Below are 15,361 nucleotides of genomic sequence, written 5' to 3'. Positions count from 1 at the left end.
GAGGGGACTAGAGGGAGGGGACTAGAGGATGGGACTAGAGGGATAGAGGGACGGGACTAGAGGGATAGAGGGACGGGACTAGAGGGACGGGACTAGAGGGACGGGACTAGAGGGATGGGACTAGAGGGATAGAGGGACGGGACTAGAGGGACGGGACTAGAGGGACGGGACTAGAGGGATGGGACTAGAGGATGGGACTAGAGGACTAGAGGGATGGGACTAGAGGACTAGAGGGAGGGGACTAGAGGGATGGGACTAGAGGATGGGACTAGAGGATGGGACTAGAGGATGGGACTAGAGGGATAGAGGGACGGGACTAGAGGGACGGGACTAGAGGGACGGGACTAGAGGGATGGGACTAGAGGGATAGAGGGACGGGACTAGAGGGACGGGACTAGAGGGACGGGACTAGAGGGACGGGACTAGAGGACTAGAGGGAGGGGACTAGAGGGATGGGACTAGAGGGATGGGACTAGAGGATGGGACTAGAGGATGGGACTAGAGGGATAGAGGGACGGGACTAGAGGGACGGGACTAGAGGGACGGGACTAGAGGGATGGGACTAGAGGGATAGAGGGACGGGACTAGAGGGACGGGACTAGAGGGACGGGACTAGAGGGACGGACTAGAGGGACGGGACTAGAGGGATGGGACTAGAGGACTAGAGGGATGGGACTAGAGGACTAGAGGGACGGGACTAGAGGGATGGGACTAGAGGACTAGAGGGACGGGACTAGAGGGACGGGACTAGAGGACTAGAGGGATGGGACTAGAGGACTAGAGGGAGGGGACTAGAGGGAGGGGACTAGAGGGAGGGGACTAGAGGGAGGGGACTAGAGGGATGGGACTAGAGGTACGGGACTAGAGGGATGGGACTAGAGGGAGGGGACTAGAGGACTAGAGGGAGGGGACTAGAGGGATGGGACTAGAGGGAGGGGACTAGAGGGATGGGACTAGAGGGAGGGGACTAGAGGACTAGAGGGATGGGACTAGAGGGATGGGACTAGAGGGAGGGGACTAGAGGGAGGGGACTAGAGGACTAGAGGGAGGGGACTAGAGGGAGGGGACTAGAGGGAGGGGACTAGAGGACTAGAGGGAGGGGACTAGAGGGAGGGGACTAGAGGGACGGGACTAGAGGGACGGGACTAGAGGGAGGGGACTAGAGGGAGGGGACTAGAGGGACGGGACTAGAGGGATGGGACTAGAGGGAGGGGACTAGAGGACTAGAGGGAGGGGACTAGAGGACTAGAGGGACGGGACTAGAGGGATGGGACTAGAGGGAGGGGACTAGAGGACTAGAGGGACGGGACTAGAGGACTAGAGGGATGGGACTAGAGGGACGGGACTAGAGGGACGGGACTAGAGGGACGGGACTAGAGATATAGAACTAGAGGGACGGGACTAGAGGGATCGGGCTGGACGGAAGGGTCCTAGGGCTCTGTGATGATAACTGTATCTGCATGTCTGTATCTGCATGTCATGTGTCGTCTCTCCTGGTCCCACAGCCCTGCCATGTGGTTTACACAGACTTCAGGCCCACTCCCCTGCAACACTACATCTTCCCAGCAGGGGGCGACGGACTCCACCTGGTGGTCGATGAGAACGTAAGGACACACAGGCTCGCGCACACAGAAGTACACATCATAGGCTCACACACGCACACAGAAGTACACATCATTGGCTCACACTCAGACACAGAAGTACACATCATAGGCTCACACACACAAGTACACATCATAGGCTCACACACGCACACAGAAGTACACATCATAGGCTCACACACGCACACAGAAGTACACATCATAGGCTCTCACACGCACACACAAGTACACATCATAGGCTCACACACGCACACACACGCACACAGAAGTACACATCATTGGCCCGCACACATAAACACATGCAGGCAGCCCTCTGCTCTGACCTGGTTTGGCGATGGCGTACGCTGCTGAGCTAGTACAACTCTACTCTATAATTCATGCCTGGTTTACCGAGTCAGTCTACACCGTGGCTGCGTTCCGAACCGCATACTTCTACTACTTACTACCAGTACCTACTACAGCTGCCCTTAGAAAGTACGTACTTTGCAAGCAGTAGGCATCCAATTGGGACATACTACCTTGTCATAACATCGCGCCTTGAAATTTGCCCACATCCGTCGCTGTCCATAACGCGACATTCGTCTACAGCTGTCACGACTCGCACATGTGACGCACATTTCCGCTGCGCACAGGATTGTGGGTCAGAAAAGCCTGCTGGCTTGCATACTGCAAAATACGACCGGATGTAGTAGGACATCCTGGTATTTTTGCCATACTGCATGTGGCATACTATGTATTGGGACATACTACATCCTGTTTTTGCATACTATATAGTAGGGTAGTAGGCGATTCGGAACGCAGCCCATGACACAGCATGCTGGTCTGAGTCAGTCTACACCAGGACACAGCTTGCTGGTCTGAGTCAGTCTACACCAGGACACAACATGCTGGTTTACTGAGTCAGTCTACACCAGGACACAACATGCTGGTTTACTAGTCAGTCTACACCAGGACACAGCATGCCTCTAGCATCTAGTCTTGTCTGATGTGGTCTGGTCTAATCTGGTCTGGTCTAGTCTGGTCTAATCTGGTCTAATGTGGTCTGGTCTGGTCTAGTCTGGTCTAATGTGGTCTGGTCTAATCTGGTCTGGTCTAGTCTGGTCTAATCTGGTCTAATCTGGTCTAATCTAATCTGGTCTAATCTAATCTGGTCTAATCTAATCTGGTCTGGTCTAATCTAGTCTAATCTGGTTTTATCTGGTCTGGTCTAGTCTAATCTCGTCTGGTCTAATATGGTGTGGTCTGGTCTAATCTGGTCTAATCTGGTCTGGTCTAATCTGGTCTAATCTGGTCTGGTCTAATCTGGTCTGGTCTGGTCTCGTCTGGTCTGGTCTAATCTGGTCTGGTCTAATCTGGTCTGGTCTGGTCTAATCTGGTCTGGTCTAATCTGGTCTAATCTGGTCTGGTCTAATCTGGTCTAGTCTAATCTCGTCTGGTCTAATATGGTCTGGTCTGGTCTGGTCTGGTCTGGTCTAATCTGGTCTGGTCTGGTCTCGTCTGGTCTGGTCTAATCTGGTCTGGTCTAATCTGGTCTGGTCTGGTCTAATCTGGTCTGGTCTAATCTGGTCTGGTCTAATCTGGTCTAGTCTAATCTCGTCTGGTCTAATATGGTCTGGTCTGGTCTGGTCTGGTCTGGTCTGGTCTAATCTGGTCTGGTCTAATCTAATCTGGTCTGTGTCAGGGGGAGTTCCGGGAGGACAACTTCAACACAGCCATGCAGGTGCTGAGGGACACTGGAGACCCTGGGGGCAGCGGAGGAGGGAAGTGGGACCCCAAAGGACGCAGGGGCGGGACTAAAGGTACGACGGGGGCTATGACTGTGACGTCATGGTAAAGTGTGTGTGTCTGTGTGTGTCTGTGTGTGTCTGTGTGTGTATGTGTGTGTGTGTGCGTGCGTGTGTGTGTGTGGTTTTAGAAAGGAGATGCACATGTGAGTTCTGGTAGTAGTAGTAGTACATTGGCTTTTCCTACATTAAGTGCAATTATTTTAAGTGGCTTTGGATAAAAGCGTCAGCTAAATGAGTAACGTGTGTGTGTGCGCGTGTGCGTGTGCGTGTGCGTGTGCGTGTGCGTGTGCGTGTGTGTGTCTCTCCCTCCCAGGGCCGTCTAACGTGTTCAAGATAGTGAAGATGATCATGGAGAGGAACTTCCAGCCGGTCATCATCTTCAGCTTCAGTAAGAAGGAGTGTGAGGCCTACGCCCTGCAGGTCTCCAAGCTGGACTTCAACACCGGTACGCCACACACACACGCACACACACACACACTCTCACACACACCACACACACACACACATACACACACACACACACACACACACGCCTACCATACACACACACACACGCCTACCATACACACACACATGCCTACCATACACACACACACACACGCCTACCATACACACACGCATGCCTAACATACACACACACATGCCTACCATACACACACACACACGCCTACCATACACACACACACACACACACACCCACACACACGCACGCCTACCATACACACCCACACACACACTCCTACTTTTGGCGTACTTCTTCTTCTGTTGCTCTGCGTTGTGTAATTTTTTTGTAAGCCTCGATAAGAGTTGCAGCAAATCTAATTATGAACCACGATGTTAATAGCCTTCTTGTTGTGATAGTCATTGATGAAATCACCCAATGCGGGATTGGAAGCGACGACGGATGATAGATTTATTGTACAAAGATACATCACATGGAAAACTGGGATGTTTCCCTCGTCTCTCTCTCTCTCCCTGCTTCTCTGGGATGTTTCCCTCGTCTCTCTCTCTCCCTGCTTCTCTGGGATGTTTCCCTAGTCTCTCTCTCTCCCTGCTTCTCTGGGATGTTTCCCTCGTCTCTCTCTCTCCCTGCTTCTCTGGGATGTTTCCCTCGTCTCTCTCTCTCCCTGCTTCTCTGGGATGTTTCCCTCGTCTCTCTCTCTCCCTGCTTCTCTGCTGGCTGCGGCTGTGGCGCGAAGTCAAGGTCTTAGACTTCCCTCCACGCATGGTGTTATCAGCGTGTCTGCCTGCTGGGAGCAGCCAATCGGTCCGTCCGAGTTGCCTACCGTTTCCAAATCGAAGTCTCAAGGTTTGGTTGAGACGTTAAATGGTGCTCTCTCGGCCCACCCCCAGGCCTGCCCGTTTAGGGCCTAGTGGCGCCCAGGAGTGGTGGAGGAGTGACCATACAGATGTCGCCTGTCACCATAACATGATATCTTCTTCACCATTGGTTGTCAGTCTGGGTTGTCTGTTTATAGTGTCCCATAGAGATGTTATTGATACCCCAGAGGAGAGGCCCTCCCTGTGGCCTAAGTGTGACCTCTTGACACCCACTACCCCGAAAGGCCACAGCAGCATCAGCTGTCTACCTCACTCTATCGACTACACAGTGTCCACGGGAAAACAAACAAGCACATTAAATCAAATACATGGCAGTAATACTCTGTAGATGTTAGACATTTCTCCCTAGATTCTTCAGTGCATGCATTCTGTTGAAGAGTAGGCTACTGACCTATTGACCTCAAGGTGATGGCTTATTATGTGAAGTCCCTCCCACGGCTTCTAGAACCTCACCACCAGGTTTTATTGTTATCCGTGGCTCATGAATCTAATATGTTCTTGCTTAAAATACCATCACACGAGTCAATCAGTCACAGCGTCTCTTAAAATGCTTCTCCCAATTCTCTCTCCAAAAAGTGTGTGTGCTCCAATGCGCTCTCTGTCAGAGCGGTGCCACTTGATTTAGACCTCTGTTCGTGCTCACAGTTCAAAGGTCAACTCCTCAGTGTCGACTCACACACACGCATTCCTCTTCAACCTCCCTCTGCGGAGGAAAGGTCAAGGTTACGCCCTCTTTAGTGGACCTGGGCGGACGGGCCTAATCGCCCTGCTGTAAGACCTTTAACCTAAATCTCAATCATCAATTCAATGACTCGAGAGATATTTAAATACTCACCAAACCAATAAAGGCGAGGAGAAAATATCTGATGCAAGGGTAACATCTTTATATAAAATTTGGTGTTATACAGATAATCCAGTTACATGAAAAATACAGGTTACAAAAGAAAAACATGAGAGAGAATAGATCCCAGGTCTCCAGCCTCTGACTCCTTCCACGCCCCTGTTGATGGAAAGAAGAACGTCTGACTTCCTCCATTCCTCTGTTGATGATGGAAAGAATTTTGACTTCCTCCATTCCCCTTTTGGTGGAAAGAAGTGCCTCTCCCTCCTCACGAGCTGTTTTTTGAACCTCCTTCCAGGAGGGCAGGGTGGAAGGTTACATAATTGATCTTGACTAAGAACAGATACATGACTTCTAAATGTCTACTTCTCCTTTAAGTGATTACATTTCCAATAAATGATATTCAACTCTAAGCAGTGTTACTAATTGATGACATATTCTGCTTTTAAGCCTGTTATTCACATCTTTACACACTTTAAAGGCTGTTTCTAAGGCAGTCCTTCCAACACAGCTCCTTTGATTCCTGCACTTCTGATGAGCGCCAGGCCTGAGCCGGGTTCTTATCACTTTCCCAGAGCTAGCCGGGCCCTTGTCAGTTCCATGTGTGTGTGGACCATTCATTATTCATCCATCCATCCGTTTTTTTTAGAGGGATCCGCTTATTACTATCTTCCCGGCCTGTCCCAGGTGCTTGGGCCGGATCTGCCCCCGTAGGCCTCATCTCATGTCTGACTCTTGGGCCGGATCTGCCCCCGTAGGCCTCATGTCTCTCATGTCTGACTCTTGGGCCTGATGTTCCAGCCCATTTTACAGTCTTTGAATACTCTTCGGTGTTTCCGAAGGAGTACCTATTCTCAAAACAAAATCTAAATGGTTCCAGTAGATGGCAGAATTGTATACTTGTATACAATATATACTTGTGACAAGGAGGACTTTTTTTTTTTAAAGATATTTTTTAGGGCTTTTCAGCTTTAATGGTATAGGACAGTGTAGAGAGACAGGAAACGTGGGAGAGAGAGAGAGGGGAGGACATGCGGCACAGGACCCGAGCCTGGAATCGAACCCTGGTCCGCCGCGCGAAGGACTAGCCTTCATATGGTGCGCGCCTTACCCGGTGAGCTACCGGGGCGCCCCAGGAGGACTCCTAAGAATACTGAATTGGCCTCGAATACCAACCTAACATACCGACCGAATAGTTGAATACTCAAATGACTCGGGGCCAGCAGCTCCCTTCTTAGTCAGGCTCAGGAGGTAGAGCGCGTCGTCCAATGATCATAGGGCTGGCAGCTCGAATCCCGGCTCCTGTCCACATGTTGACGTGTCCGTGGGCAAGACGCAGAACCTCAAATTGCTCTTGCTAATGAGCAGGCTAGGGTAGAGGGGAGAAGGGTTCCCTGCCTTCTTTCCTCCACTATATCAGTCTTAAGTGTTCTTTTACTGCACAACAAATAGCTCCAGTAACAGCCAGGGTCTAAAACGAATGGTTGGCCTGTCCTCTATAAATCACAAGGCAGGTGAGTGGTCTTAGCCCACCAGCACATCTTGACAGTGGAGCAAAAAAACCGACTGTTTACTTAAAGGAGAATGCTCATTTTTGACAACCTGGACCTTATTTACAGCATATTATAAGACGTTTGACTCACGAGATAACTTTGGTGTAATTCGGAGGCCTGTAGAAGAAATTTAAAATCCAGCGCGAGCCAAGTATATCCATGTAATGGCGGCGGACGGGGCACTGAGAATGCAGCTTCTAAAAAATCTATTTTCTGCCGCGAAACGGTTGTTTTCATCAATCTGTCTTTATGAATCGCTAGTTGTGCTTACATAGAGCGAGGGCTTGTTGTGGTTTTTCACATGCCTTTTTAATATGATCTTTAGAAACGTCTTTAGAAACGAAATAGCTTCCCCACTTGCTCCAGCACGCATGCGCACAGCGCGCAGACTGGCATACATACAGCACACTCATAACACACATGCAAATGGGTGGCATATGAGAACACACACACACACACACACATGTATTTAGGATCTCCGATAAAATGTTTTCTGCACTTCACCCATCCTGACGTCCTTCCCCCAAGGGCAGCTGGGAGCTGACAGCGTGTGTGGGCCGCGCCCGGTGAACTAACCAAGCGCTCCTGTCCGTCCTCGCCAGGGACCGACAGCGTTAGCCATCTGTTCTTCTGCATGTTCTTCATATTGGGTTCTTTATGGGGGAACCCCTTGCGAACACGGGGAGAACAGAAAGGCACAGGATTTCTTAAGTGGTGGCTCGTCAAGTCGTCACCTGGAGGTGGCTAGTCAAGATGTCTAAGTGGTGGCTCCAGTCCTCTCCAGCAGGTAGCTGACCCCCAAACGCCTACGCAAAGATGCATCGTGTCATTTCCAGCTACCTCCTAGGGACGACTTCACTAACCACCACTTAGAGTTTCCTAGCAAGCAGGAATTTCAGGCTTGGTGCTTTAAGAAGCACACCCAAGGCATTGTGGTTAGTAGTGCTCTCACATGCTGAGTAAAGCTGTTAAAAATCAAGAATTTGTGATATTTAATGCAGTGGGGCGACTTCAAAGGAATGCATTACTCACAGCCTTTCACGATTAGTATGTCACAGAGGCTAAAATGGCGATTAAGATTAAAGGAGTAGTAAAGGGAAAATGCATGTTTAGCCCTGTTTGAAGGTTACTTATGATCATATACAATGGTTCAGATCAAAACGTTGACAAAACTAGCACCTTTGAGAAAGTCTGATAATAAAAACATTTTTTTCAAGGTGCCCACCCACATCCATTGTATGACCTAAACGGCGGTAGAGCAATTATCAGACTTTCTCAAAAGTGTTAGTTTTGTCAACGTTTTGATCTGAACCATTGTATATGATCATAAGTAACCTTAAAACAGGGCTAAACATGCATTTTCCCTTTACTATTCCTTTAATATATGAGTAATTGTGCAGCCCTAATACCTACCAAACACACACACAGAAGGAGCAACACGGATAACATCACTATCTTGAGAACATCACTATCTTGAGAACATTCACTCTTGTGTTATCACAGGTCTACATACTGCAGCACTGCCCTATGCATGACATTAGACTTCCTGTCTGGAGAGGAATGACCTTATAAGGCCCTATGAGTGCCAGTTTGTCTGGCTAGGTCCTGGCCCTCTGAGATGATAAACACGACCAGCACCAACACTAATTGGTTAACGCAGGCAACAGGGAGTCTTGCTGCATTTCCTACCGATTTCGTGTGTGTGTGTGAGTGTGTGAGTGTGTGAGTGTGTGTGTGTCAAGGTTATAATAGTTTTGCTTTTTTCATTAGTTTTTATTTTTATATCGTTTGAACTTTTTGTTTTCAATTTCAGATTAGTTTTGATTAGTTTTAAAGCAGGTTTGCTAGTTTCGTTTCGTTTTTATTTTTTGAAAATGCTTCGTTTTAGTTTCGTTTTTATTAGTTTCAGTATTAGTTTTAGTTTTTTTATTCTTCTGCGCTAGCCTCGTGAGACCATCCTGATCTCGTGAGCTCACGTTGTTTCACTCTGTGTGAAACAAACCATCTGGCGCACGTCAGGTTACTCCTGCGCAGGGGCACAGCTAAAGAACATGGAGGATAGATTTCATATCCACCCAAAATACTAGGCTTATGTATGAAATGAAAAAGACTAAAACTAAGGACATTTTCTCAATAATTGTAGTTTATTTTAGTTAGTTTTGTAAACACACAATGCAGTTTTAGTTAGTTATCGTTTTTTAGTAAAGTCTAAAGTCTTTTTATTTCAGTTAACTAAAATGTTTTTTCACACCTAGTTTTAGTTTTTTAGTTCGTTAACTATAATAACCTTGGTGTGTGTGTGCCTTGGTGTGTGTGTGTGTGTGTGTGTGTGTGTGTGTGTGTGTGTGTGTGTGTGTGTGTGTGTGTGTGTGTGTGTGTGTGTGTGTGTGTGTGTGTGTGTGTGTGTGTGTGTGTGTGTGTGTGTGTGTGTGTGTGTGTGTGTGTGTGTGTGTGTGTGTGTGTGTGTGAGTGAGATTTAAGTAGGAGGGAGGGCACCCAATGTTCTCGTTACCAGACTGATAGACAGGTTTGATGCTTTACAAAGCCTCCCCAGACTCTTGAGTGGGTGGGTATGCAAGCTGGCAGACACATACAAAGACAGGCAGGTAGAGACACACACACATGCTAGTGAATCATCTCCACCCCGTCCAAACCTCAATGTGGTTCTATCAGACTGGGAGAGAGGAGAGATGAGACCAGGAGAGACTGGGAGAGAGGAGAGATGAGACCAGGAGAGACTGGGAGAGAGGAGAGATGAGACCAGGAGAGAGGAGAGACTGGGAGGGAGGAGAGATGAGACCAGGAGAGAGGAGAGACTGGGAGGGAGAAGAGATGAGACCAGGAGAGAGGAGAGACTGGGAGGGAGGAGAGATGAGACCAGGAGAGAGGAGAGACTGGGAGGGAGGAGAGATGAGACCAGGAGAGACTGGGAGGGAGAAGAGATGAGACCAGGAGAGAGGAGAGACTGGGAGGGAGGAGAGATGAGACCAGGAGAGAGGAGATACTGGGAGGGAGAAGAGATGAGACCAGGAGAGAGACCAGGAGAGAGGAGAGACTGGGAGGGAGAAGAGATGAGACCAGGAGAGAGGAGAGACTGGGAGGGAGGAGAGATGAGACCAGGAGAGAGGAGAGACTGGGAGGGAGGAGAGATGAGACCAGGAGAGAGGAGAGACTGGGAGGGAGAAGAGATGAGACCAGGAGAGAGGAGAGACTGGGAGGGAGGAGAGATGAGACCAGGAGAGAGGAGAGACTGGGAGGGAGGAGAGATGAGACCAGGAGAGAGGAGAGACTGGGAGGGAGAAGAGATGAGACCAGGAGAGAGGAGAGACTGGGAGGGAGGAGAGATGAGACCAGGAGAGAGGAGAGACTGGGAGGGAGGAGAGATGAGACCAGGAGAGAGGAGAGACTGGGAGGGAGGAGAGATGAGACCAGGAGAGAGGAGATACTGGGAGGGAGAAGAGATGAGACCAGGAGAGAGACCAGGAGAGAGGAGAGACTGGGAGGGAGAAGAGATGAGACCAGGAGAGAGGAGAGACTGGGAGGGAGGAGATATGAGACCAGGAGAGAGGAGAGACTGGGAGGGAGGAGATATGAGACCAGGAGAGAGGAGAGACCAGGAGAGACTGGGAGGGAGAAGAAGAGATGAGACCAGGAGAGAGGAGAGACTGGGGAGGGAGGAGATATGAGACCAGGAGAGAGGAGAGACTGGGAGGGAGGAGATATGAGACCAGGAGAGAGGAGATATGAGACCAGGAGAGAGGAGAGATGAGAGACCAGGAGAGAGGAGAGATGAGACCAGGAGAGAGGAGAGACTGGGAGGGAGGAGAGATGAGACCAGGAGAGAGAGAGAGGAGAGACCAGGAGAGAGGAGAGATGAGACCAGGAGAGAGGAGAGACCAGGAGAGAGAAGAGATGAGACCAGGAGAGAGGAGAGACTGGGAGGGAGGAGAGATGAGACCAGGAGAGAGGAGAGACTGGGAGGGAGGAGAGATGAGACCAGGAGAGAGGAGAGACTGGGAGGGAGGAGAGATGAGACCAGGAGAGAGGAGAGACTGGGAGAGAGGAGATATGAGACCAGGAGAGAGGAGAGACCAGGAGGGAGAAGAGATGAGACCAGGAGAGAGGAGAGATGAGACCAGGAGAGATGAGACCAGGAGAGAGAAGAGATGAGACCAGGAGAGAGGAGAGATGAGACCAGGAGAGAGGAGAGACTGGGAGGGAGGAGAGATGAGACCAGGAGAGAGGAGAGATGAGACCAGGAGAGAGGAGAGACCAGGAGGGAGGAGAGATGAGACCAGGAGAGAGAAGAGATGAGACCAGGAGAGAGGAGAGATGAGACCAGGAGAGAGGAGATATGAGACCAGGAGAGAGGAGAGACTGGGAGGGAGAAGAGATGAGACCAGGAGAGAGGAGAGACTGGGACCAGGAGAGAGGAGAGATGAGACCGGGAGGGAGGAGATATGAGACCAGGAGAGAGGGGAGACTGGGAGGGAGGAGAGATGAGACCAGGAGAGAGGAGAGACTGGGAGGGAGGAGAGATGAGACCAGGAGAGAGGAGACCAGGAGAGAGGAGAGACTGGGAGGGAGGAGAGATGAGACCAGGAGAGAGGAGAGATGAGACCAGGAGAGAGGAGACCAGGAGAGAGGAGACCAGGAGTGATGAGACCAGGAGAGAGGAGAGACTGGGAGGGAGGAGAGATGAGACCAGGAGAGAGGAGAGATGAGACCAGGAGAGAGGAGAGACTGGGAGGGAGGAGAGATGAGACCAGGAGAGAGGAGAGACTGGGAGGGAGGAGATATGAGACCAGGAGAGAGGAGAGACTGGGAGGGAGGAGATATGAGACCAGGAGAGAGGAGAGACTGGGAGGGAGAAGAGATGAGACCAGGAGAGAGGAGAGACTGGGAGGGAGGAGAGATGAGACCAGGAGAGAGGAGAGATGAGACCAGGAGAGAGGAGAGACTGGGAGGGAGGAGATATGAGACCAGGAGAGAGGAGAGACTGGGAGAGAGAAGAGATGAGACCAGGAGAGAGGAGAGACTGGGAGGGAGAAGAGATGAGACCAGGAGAGAGGAGAGACCAGGAGAGACTGGGAGAGAGAAGAGATGAGACCAGGAGAGAGGAGAGACTGGGAGGGAGAAGAGATGAGACCAGGAGAGAGGAGAGACTGGGAGGGAGGAGATATGAGACCAGGAGAGAGGAGAGACTGGGAGAGAGGAGAGATGAGACCAGGAGAGAGGAGAGACTGGGAGGGAGAAGAGATGAGACCAGGAGAGAGGAGAGACCAGGAGAGAGAAGAGATGAGACCAGGAGAGAGGAGAGACTGGGAGGGAGGAGAGATGAGACCAGGAGAGAGGAGAGACTGGGAGGGAGGAGAGATGAGACCAGGAGAGAGGAGAGACTGGGAGGGAGGAGATATGAGACCAGGAGAGAGGAGAGACTGGGAGGGAGGAGAGATGAGACCAGGAGAGAGGAGAGATGAGACCAGGAGAGAGGAGAGATGAGACCAGGAGAGAGGAGAGATGAGACCAGGAGAGATGAGAGACTGGGAGGGAGAAGAGATGAGACCAGGAGAGAGGAGAGATGAGACCAGGAGAGAGGAGAGACTGGGAGGGAGGAGAGATGAGACCAGGAGAGAGGAGAGACTGGGAGGGAGAAGAGATGAGACCAGGAGAGAGGAGAGATGAGACCAGGAGAGAGGAGAGACTGGGAGGGAGGAGAGATGAGACCAGGAGAGAGGAGAGACTGGGAGGGAGGAGAGATGAGACCAGGAGAGAGGAGAGACTGGGAGGGAGGAGATATGAGACCAGGAGAGAGGAGAGATGAGACCAGGAGAGATGAGAGACTGGGAGGGAGAAGAGATGAGACCAGGAGAGAGGAGAGATGAGACCAGGAGAGAGGAGAGACTGGGAGGGAGAAGAGATGAGACCAGGAGAGAGGAGAGATGAGACCAGGAGAGAGGAGAGACTGGGAGGGAGGAGAGATGAGACCAGGAGAGAGGAGAGATGAGACCAGGAGAGAGGAGACCAGGAGAGAGGAGAGATGAGACCAGGAGAGAGGAGAGATGAGACCAGGAGAGAGGAGACCAGGAGAGAGGAGAGACTGGGAGGGAGGAGATATGAGACCAGGAGAGAGGAGAGACTGGGAGGGAGGAGAGATGAGACCAGGAGAGAGGAGAGACTGGGAGGGAGAAGAGATGAGACCAGGAGAGAGGAGAGACTGGGAGGGAGAAGAGATGAGACCAGGAGAGAGGAGAGACCAGGAGAGACTGGGAGAGAGAAGAGATGAGACCAGGAGAGAGGAGAGACTGGGAGGGAGGAGATATGAGACCAGGAGAGAGGAGAGACTGGGAGGGAGGAGAGATGAGACCAGGAGAGAGGAGAGATGAGACCAGGAGAGAGGAGAGACTGGGAGGGAGGAGAGATGAGACCAGGAGAGAGGAGAGACTGGGAGGGAGGAGAGATGAGACCAGGAGAGAGGAGAGACTGGGAGGGAGGAGATATGAGACCAGGAGAGAGGAGAGACTGGGAGGGAGGAGATATGAGACCAGGAGAGAGGAGAGATGAGACCAGGAGAGAGGAGAGATGAGACCAGGAGAGAGGAGAGACTGGGAGGGAGGAGAGATGAGACCAGGAGAGACCAGGAGAGAGAAGAGATGAGACCAGGAGAGAGGAGAGACTGGGAGGGAGAAGAGATGAGACCAGGAGAGAGGAGAGACCAGGAGAGAGAAGAGATGAGACCAGGAGAGAGGAGAGACTGGGAGGGAGGAGAGATGAGACCAGGAGAGAGAAGAGATGAGACCAGGAGAGAGGAGAGACTGGGAGGGAGGAGATATGAGACCAGGAGAGAGGAGAGACTGGGAGGGAGGAGAGATGAGACCAGGAGAGAGGAGAGACTGGGAGGGAGAAGAGATGAGACCAGGAGGGAGGAGAGATGAGACCAGGAGAGAGGAGAGATGAGACCAGGAGAGAGGAGAGACTGGGAGGGAGGAGATATGAGACCAGGAGAGAGGAGAGATGAGACCAGGAGAGAGGAGAGACTGGGAGGCAGAAGAGATGAGACCAGGAGAGAGGAGAGACTGGGAGGGAGGAGAGATGAGACCAGGAGAGAGGAGAGACTGGGAGGGAGGAGATATGAGACCAGGAGAGAGGAGAGATGAGACCAGGAGAGAGGAGAGACTGGGAGGGAGGAGAGATGAGACCAGGAGAGAGGAGAGACTGGGAGGGAGGAGAGATGAGACCAGGAGAGAGGAGAGACTGGGAGGGAGGAGATATGAGACCAGGAGAGAGGAGAGATGAGACCAGGAGAGATGAGAGACTGGGAGGGAGAAGAGATGAGACCAGGAGAGAGGAGAGATGAGACCAGGAGAGAGGAGAGACTGGGAGGGAGGAGAGATGAGACCAGGAGAGAGGAGAGACTGGGAGGGAGAAGAGATGAGACCAGGAGAGAGGAGAGATGAGACCAGGAGAGAGGAGAGACTGGGAGGGAGGAGAGATGAGACCAGGAGAGAGGAGAGATGAGACCAGGAGAGAGGAGACCAGGAGAGAGGAGAGATGAGACCAGGAGAGAGGAGAGATGAGACCAGGAGAGAGGAGAGACCGGGAGGGAGGAGATATGAGACCAGGAGAGAGGAGAGACTGGGAGGGAGAAGAGATGAGACCAGGAGAGAGGAGAGACTGGGAGGGAGAAGAGATGAGACCAGGAGAGAGGAGAGACCAGGAGAGACTGGGAGAGAGAAGAGATGAGACCAGGAGAGAGGAGAGACTGGGAGGGAGGAGAGATGAGACCAGGAGAGAGGAGAGACTGGGAGGGAGGAGATATGAGACCAGGAGAGAGGAGAGACTTGGAGGGAGGAGAGATGAGACCAGGAGAGAGGAGAGATGAGACCAGGAGAGAGGAGAGACTGGGAGGGAGGAGAGATGAGACCAGGAGAGAGGAGAGATGAGACCAGGAGAGAGGAGAGACTGGGAGGGAGGAGAGATGAGACCAGGAGAGAGGAGAGACTGGGAGGGAGGAGATATGAGACCAGGAGAGAGGAGAGACTGGGAGGGAGGAGATATGAGACCAGGAGAGAGGAGAGACTGGGAGGGAGGAGAGATGAGACCAGGAGAGAGGAGAGATGAGACCAGGAGAGAGGAGAGACTGGGAGGGAGGAGAGATGAGACCAGGAGAGAGGAGAGACTGGGAGGGAGGAGATATGAGACCAGGAGAGAGGAGAGACTGGGAGGGAGGAGAGATGA

The 15,361-nt window shown here is 51.6% G+C and overlaps 1 protein-coding gene across 1 annotated transcript in view; it reads left to right on the top strand.

Annotated features, from left to right (window-relative positions):
- Positions 1-841: 841 nt before the first annotated feature.
- The window catches only part of LOC311327105 (exosome RNA helicase MTR4-like), a gene marked incomplete at both ends in the record, with an annotated part of 29,418 nt that continues 14,898 nt past the window's right edge, over positions 842-15,361 (top strand). The window contains 4 exons of the mRNA XM_084460132.1: positions 842-853; positions 1,506-1,604; positions 3,283-3,400; positions 3,702-3,833. Of these exons, the coding sequence (XP_084316258.1) occupies positions 842-853; positions 1,506-1,604; positions 3,283-3,400; positions 3,702-3,833 (361 nt within the window). The remainder of the gene's footprint in view (positions 854-1,505; positions 1,605-3,282; positions 3,401-3,701; positions 3,834-15,361) is intronic.

This window comes from Borostomias antarcticus (genome assembly GCF_949987555.1).
Source record: "Borostomias antarcticus genome assembly, chromosome: 30".
NCBI lineage: Eukaryota > Metazoa > Chordata > Actinopteri > Stomiiformes > Stomiidae > Borostomias > Borostomias antarcticus.
Note: the sequence above shows the minus strand (reverse complement) of the source record. Positions and strands in the feature narration are given on the sequence as shown.